Genomic DNA, 7,090 nt, shown 5'->3' with positions numbered 1-7,090 from the left:
ATGTGTGCTAAATAAATTGGCATATTTGTTTTATTATTGGAACGTTGTGTTACAATGCCAAACTTTCATATATTAGTCAACCAAACAGAACAATATAATACAGTGTACTTGATAACTTGGTCACAGAAGGTAAATGTACAGCTCCAAAAATAATGTATCAGCAATAACTGTGGAACACGTAATTTGCCTGTATTCATGAGCCGTCTCTGAATGAACCTCAGAAGAATGCAAAGTAAAAAACTACACAAATTGTTCTGTAATCACGTGAGGAAAGATCGACGCCTGGGAACGAGTGCAAACCCAAAAAACATTTCAATAAAAATAAATGTACATTTCCGAAATGCTCACGATGCTGCAGATGTGGACACTGATAAAAAAACAAGCTAAAACTATTGAGGGGAAAAGGGTGATGAAGGATAACAAGATGGAAAAGTTGCACATTACAGGTTTTTCTTGAAACATAAACATATCCTCTGAACTCGTCCACTCCTCCGCTACGGTTCCACTCTCAGGTCTTGCTGCCGTCGGTGGGTCAGGCCCGTGAAGTGCCACTTTGTCTTTTTAGCGCAGTGATCCTGTTTCTGACGTAGTCCTTCACACCCTTCCACGAACGGGTCTTCAGTGCTTTGGCCTCGGCCTCAAGACACTGGATGCAGTCGTTTTTCTGAGGCACCTTGTGTCCCTCAATGAAACGCATCATGTGTCTTTCTACAGCGCGGACCTCTGCTTCTTCCCACTTCTGTTTGCCCTTATATTGAGACCCTGTGGGGGGGGGGGGGACAAGAAATTCAGTTGTTGTGCCCATTTGTGGACAGAGGCTGGAAACTTTGACATCACATTAGGTTTGAACACAGGTGAACAGCTAGAAGGGGACATTGAGTAAAGTGTGCATATCTCTGTAAAGGCTAATGACATATCTCAACATGTTAAACAAAGTGGAGAAAGAACACAGATCCCCTCGTTTAAAAATAATCTCAACAAAACTTGGTGTCAGTGCTGATCTGCAGGTTGATTTAAAAATCTGGTATATTTAGGGGACTGCTATCTAAGCCCTCGGTGGAGACATGTACTCAAATGAGTTCTAGTTCCTTTGGAAATCAATAAAACGTCAAAAATGGAATCGCAATGTTAAAGAAAGTGAAATAAATTCCAGGATCTGCCCTAAAATCGAATGGCTTTATAATTTCTGACAAACAATACTGCGATGAGGAAAATCTCTACAAGCAACACAACTTAAAATACAGGATGTAAAGCTCGTTCATGACCAACATTACTACCTTTGTCTGAGGTGACAGATTTTGTAGGAACAGACTTGCAGTTGCCTGTTGTTGATCCATGTTCTTGTTGATAGTCATTTGCTTGTTGGTAGCTTGTGCCAGAGAGCTCAGTGTGATACCATGATGCAGCTTGTTGTCCTGTTTCAGGCTGTAACCTCTCTGTATGAAAAACAAAAAGAGAAAGTCTTCTTCTTACATATGGATCTCATATCTTCTGATTACTTCCCAGTGGTTTTACAGCCTCGGCTTCTCTCCTAATAAAACTACGCGCCCACTTTAACTCTTGTGGAGGGATTATATCTGAACACTCTACTTGGAAACCATGTCTTGACACAAAAGGGCATTCAAGTGAAAATGTATTACCTTCACAGTCCATTTCCTCCTGCTGCATGCCGCCGTTGTGTCGATAGGACTTCATTTGATAACGACGGCCAAAAATGAGTTTGGCCTCATCGTCGTCCAGGTTCATCAGCTGGAGCATCTTTGGATAATGCTTCAGGATCTTTCTCGACGTCAGTGCTTCGGGGTTTTTCGCTCCACATTCTTTGACAAAGTGATGGATGGACTCCGAGCCTTTGTAGGCAGACAGTGCACACGGCCGGCCAAAGAGAAAGGGATTCTTCTGCGGGACGCCGCACGTCTCACGAAGCTTCACGAGAAGCTCCATGGCTGACACAAATGAGGGTTTTAGTAGAACAGGGACCATTCTCCCACAGCTCCCCTTTATGTCAACTCTAGTGAAAAACCCACACATGGTTCTTTCCAAATCTGTAACGGACACGTCCATGTCATCGAGCACGTTGGACTTTTTCCGTGACATGAAAGTCTTCAGCTGAATCGACGATACCTCTCCAGGTTTTCTCCTGTTGAAAACGATCGTCCGGGCCAGTATCACCTTGGCCAGACAAGCATAGTTTTCTGCAGAAGGGTTTTCTCCCAGTTTGTTCTCAGCAAGACGATGAACCGTGTCCAGGTGGGAATTCAGCAGCTTTACATCTTGGGCGATTGGCACATTCCTATCCGAGGTCTTTTTTATTTCTCTGAGATTTGTTAATGCACCTGAAGAAATGAGCCTATTCCACTTCTTCTGATACACCACAAGGAAGTTTTTTGCCGACTCTGCCAGACTCGTATCACCGCTCTTCACCGCATTAGCCTCAACGATACTACAGGCCTTCTGCAGGTGGTAACCGAGTTTGATGGCAAGTGAAGGAATGCTGAATGTTTTGTTTTCGAGGTCATAGCCCGCCAGCACTTTCACTGCAGACACCACGTGTCTGAAGCTTGAAGGGTAAAAGAATTCCTCCAGGTTCTTCAGCGGGGTTGTTTTCTGAGCTTCGAGCACAAGTCTTGCTAACTGACGGAGGTTTTGTCGAATATAATCGTGCTTCCTCACATCGGAGGCGTACTGGTTGAACATTTGCTCACCAAACTGCAAGATAACCTGGTCATCGATGACAGTTTTTGTAACATCGTCGTATATCATCTCGCACACAATGTTCTTGAAACCATCGCTGATGCCGAGATCTCCAAAGATTTCGAGCGCGCACCGCGATGCAATACGCTTCCTTCCAAATTCCGATTCATTTTCATCCTTCACTTTCTCTGGGCATTTTCTCATGTGTCTGTACACAGCTTTCTTCACGTAAAGGCCGTGACAATAGAGACAGTGAAGAAAGTCTTGGGCTTGTCCAGGCTTGCGTGGTCTTTTTTGGACAGCAAGTACTCCCTTCCCTGCTTTTATCACATTCTTATTATGCACAAAGTTTCCTTGATTTATGAGTTTTTTCCATATCTTTCGTCTTTCTCTGGACAAAACGGGGTGTTGAAATGCAACTGCAACCTCGGCTTTGTCGCAGTGAACTCTCTCAAAGTGCCGTGCCATTTTGGACTGCGGCTTCAAGCAAAACAAACAGTAATTCCTCTTGTCGTACACACGCTGTTCCTTCGTATTCAAAGTTGGCAGCACTACAGTTTGAGAGAGCTTCTTCTGATAGGCTGCAGATGACTTTTTTGCACCTTTGTCCTTAGACAAAGAACTCTTAGTCTTTGTTTTCCCCTGGGAAGGCTCTTCATCCGGGGTCGAGGAAGCACTGTGACTCGATTTATCTGACGAGCTCCAGTCAGTGTCAGACTGGACATCAGAGAAATCTCCATCATTTTTTGGAAAGTAATCAGGATCAGTGTCGTCCCCTGACTCGGCGGAAGTATTCTCCTTTTTCTGAAAGAGGTAAAAAGGATTGGATGTAGAAATGAGGTCACAATTCGCAGCAACTTTAAATTACTGAGCGTGTATTAAATATGTTATATATCTTAACACAGGTATACTGTATGTATCACTGCAATCTTACTCATTTAAGAAACAAGTTTTAAAAGGATGAAGATGTATGAATAATTTTAATTTGACTTATATTAGAATTTTATTCCCTGAATGTGGTTTTCAAGTTCAAGTTGCTTTCTTTATTTTGATTTGGATGGATGAAGTTAAACTTATCCCAGAGTATTTCAGTCCAATCGGAGAATGGATACTATGAAAGTGCAAAGTCTCAGTTTTCAGTAGGTTTATATCATAGCTGCTCCCCAAAATAAAGCCAAACCGTCTCCATCGCCATCTGGTGGCTGGCTGCAATATAGGTCATGCCTCCCCTATGTTTATGAATGGGACATGGACCAAACTAAAAAGTCAAAGTAAATGTCAAATACATTTTTCTCAAGGATGGTTTCTGTCATTTTAGGTAGCGTAGGTATAGCCATGGCAGTAATGAGATTTAACACTTATTTTGTAGTTTCAGTTAGTTTCCATCACTTCACCTCAGATGAAATGATGAACTGCTTCATACTAAAATCGACACTGTAATATTTGTTAAGAATCAAAAACGAAGAAACTCGTCAGAAATGCAGGTAAGTACCTGTGATTCTCCTGCTGACATGGGATCATCCGGCAAATCACAGGTCTCATCATGTTCATCACAGGAAGCAGGTGATGAACAATGAGCTGAAAGATGAGACTGAAAAACCAAAACAAACAACAAGAGGAAGTCATGGTGTTGAAGTTTGACTACCATATTGTTAAAGCCTAAAATGTACAGAGAAAACGTAGTAAAGTAATTTATGCAGATTTAATAATTTAATATGGAGCAAAACAAGAAATTCACCAACCTGCATAGCTGTTTGCAGAGACCGTCCATCACCGGTGTCATCTGCAGGTATTGAATCCAGCTTAAAGGGCAGAGGAAATCAATTAAATTATCTATATTACAACTATCTATACTACTCTTTATAGCATGAATTTGTTAACTTTACTTTTATAATTGTAACTTCACAGAAATACTGGGTGGCAAATATCTAAAGACATAATATTGAGCTTGAATTCAAAAGTTGCCATGACACACTTACGATTTCGTCCATCTCTGCCAGTTGTTTGAGTAGCTGTGCACGTTGATTTAAAATGGCTGAACGCTGCCTCTCATTGTTGGGCTGACAGCAGATACAAAATTTTAAAAAGACATAAAAGTTATAATGTGATTGTGATGATCTTTAACAAAACTCCACAGCTCTTGATTGACATAGACATCACAAACTCATTTGGCAAATGCTTGATTCTTTGTCAACCTCTGAGGCTTCAAACTGCTTTGTCAGAAATGTATCACACACACGTTATGTTTGTGAAGATCTGTGCTAATATAAATAATTTGTGAGTTTTGGTGTTTGCCGTTTTGTTTCCTCACCAGTGGAATTCTGTTCTTGTCCGATGGCTCGTTGTTACACTGAGCAGCCGCATCAGGGCCAGGCTTGTTTACGTCCCCTGAGGAGAAGACAGGTGAGACGGATGCTTTAAGATTTTAAACATGACAGGGGGAGAGAGCAATGAAGACATAACAATAATAATAGCAGTATCTGGAATTTATATAGCGCGTTTCAAGAGACCCAAGGACGCTTCAAAGCTGCAAAGGGCCGAGTCGGAACTGGACCTGCGACCACAGCATGAGAACAGCATCATAATACATGAACCTATTTGGAGGCCATTGCATTTGACTCTTATAGGGAACTCAATCACGAAACAAAGAAAGCAAAGAATGTATGCAACTTAAATATTCAGATCATCTGTCAAACCCCATCTTTAGTTCATTTCAAGTTCTGCGATTTAAAAAACATTTTTCCATCATGTTCATATACTTCATATATGTTTATAACACATTGGTTTACATTGCACAAACTTCTTTTTTAGTTCCTTGTGTTTGTATCAGTCCCTGGTTCTTTTTCTTATGTATTAGCTTAACTGAGTGAATTTCACTGTTCCCTCTTTGCTCGGTAGTGGGACTGATAAAGCCAATAAACAAATACTTTATGATATCTTTACATCAAACCCAACATGTTTGACCTCACTGAAGAGGCTTGTTTGTTTACACGTATTACGAATACCTCTTACCCCTGCTGTGCAATGAAGGCATCCACTGAGCCTGCTCCTGAGAAGTGGATGGTCCAAAGCCCTGAGCGTATTCAGCAACACCAGCAGACTCCACATTCATCCCCCCGGACGGAGCCTGAGGGGCATTCACACGTTGTCCACACGATGGAAGGCTCATGGGCAGACCCTGAAGTCCACTGGGTAAACCCTGATTGGTTAATTGAGGTCGATACGGGTTGTGGGGTAAGAGAAGCGGCACATTGTGGGACCTGCAGTGCTGCACTCCGTGGTTCGGGATCGTGGTGTCCGCGAACAACGCGGTGGCTGCTGGATTGCTGCTGATGTGCGGGGCTTTGTACATGGCGGGGTGGTGGTACATGTTGTGCGGGGACGAGATGCTGCTGGGGCCGCTCACACAGCTCTGACCGCCGGGCCCCTGCAGCTGCTCGTAGGAGGGTCTCTGCTCAGAAGACGAGCCCAGGCCGAGGTGCTGAGAGCCGCCCAGTGGGTCGAGGAGGGGTCCCTGCGTGGAGCTCGTGGACCAGCCATTAGGACTCACCCACGAATGACAGGGGACGTGGCTCTTATTTGCTGCCGGGTTGTCCATCATCTTGCATATCCATGTGACTGTGTCCGCTCGGAATCAGTCGGTCCTAGCAGAGCAGGACAACGTGCACAGTTAATCACGATGCGGCTTCATCACTGTTTTGACCTGAGGTCTATTTGCAACATGCTAGCTAGCTAAGTTTAATATTGGTTAGCATTAGCTGTGTTAGCCTGCTCGACCGAGGAATTCCGGAATTGTTTCGAAGAGGAAACGACTTTAAAATAAAACCTCCGGGCTCAACGAAACAAGCGCGTGTGCAGAAAATACATATTATTTTAATTCCAATATGTCTGATCATGAGTACTGTACCTTGTTACGTCACAGAGCGGCCTTTGTTTACCTCACACCTTGCTAACTTGGCACTTCCGCCTCTTTTTTCTTCTTCCTTTGATGTTTAATGGCGGTCGGCAAACAACTTATCGGCGCATTACCGCCCCCGCCTGGAAAGGAGTCAGAATGGATATTTATTTATATTTATATTTTTTAGAAACCCGAATATTTCCTATTTCCTGCATCACCCGATTCCCTCTGTGGTTTTTATCTTAGACTTCAAGTTAAACTGTGTCTTTGTGGTGAGTTTTTAAGTGTCTGTCTCTTTTAATGTGGACAGACTAAGAATAAATGCTCCAGTGTTTCCTGCTGATCACATCTGTCACATCTGCCTGTTCATTATCTTCAGCCTGCTGTTTTCAGACCTGTGTGACCAAACCTCATCCTTCATACTATCACATCTTCCCTTGTATCTCTGCTGCTTGTTCTCATTCCACCTGCTCTCTATTGAATACTATGAAAGTATCT

The 7,090-nt window shown here is 43.0% G+C and overlaps 1 protein-coding gene across 3 annotated transcripts; it reads right to left on the bottom strand.

Annotated features, from left to right (window-relative positions):
• LOC117768164 lies at nucleotides 1–6,711 on the bottom strand. Of its 3 annotated transcripts, none has more exons than XM_034596321.1 (9): nucleotides 6,602–6,711; nucleotides 5,707–6,338; nucleotides 5,006–5,082; nucleotides 4,674–4,754; nucleotides 4,437–4,496; nucleotides 4,187–4,285; nucleotides 1,641–3,498; nucleotides 1,278–1,436; nucleotides 1–762 (listed from the first exon to the last, which is right to left on the bottom strand). In XM_034596321.1, exons 2-9 carry the CDS (start codon nucleotides 6,293–6,295, stop codon nucleotides 533–535), a joined length of 3,153 nt encoding a protein of 1,050 aa, XP_034452212.1. In that variant the 5' UTR covers nucleotides 6,296–6,338; nucleotides 6,602–6,711; the 3' UTR covers nucleotides 1–532. The 3 variants fall into 3 exon arrangements, with proteins under 3 accessions (XP_034452212.1, XP_034452214.1, XP_034452213.1); XM_034596323.1 differs by having other exon boundaries at nucleotides 1–767; nucleotides 1,281–1,436; XM_034596322.1 differs by having other exon boundaries at nucleotides 13–762; nucleotides 6,640–6,670.
• Between the last annotated feature and the right edge of the window lie 379 nt (nucleotides 6,712–7,090).

This window comes from Hippoglossus hippoglossus, chromosome 9 (assembly GCF_009819705.1).
Source record: "Hippoglossus hippoglossus isolate fHipHip1 chromosome 9, fHipHip1.pri, whole genome shotgun sequence".
Lineage (NCBI taxonomy): Eukaryota > Metazoa > Chordata > Actinopteri > Pleuronectiformes > Pleuronectidae > Hippoglossus > Hippoglossus hippoglossus.
Note: the sequence above shows the minus strand (reverse complement) of the source record. Positions and strands in the feature narration are given on the sequence as shown.

Excerpts from the sequence above, each read along its gene's own strand:
- LOC117768164 (XM_034596321.1), bottom strand. The coding sequence starts at position 6,295 with ATGATGGACAACCCGGCAGCAAATAAGAGCCACGTCCCCTGTCATTCG. Across the intron at positions 4,497-4,673 it reads TGGCAGAGATGGACGAAATC|CTGGATTCAATACCTGCAGA; the intron begins GTAAGTGTGTCA and ends CTGCCCTTTAAG. Across the intron at positions 4,286-4,436 it reads CTCTGCAAACAGCTATGCAG|TCTCATCTTTCAGCTCATTG; the intron begins GTTGGTGAATTT and ends TTGGTTTTTCAG.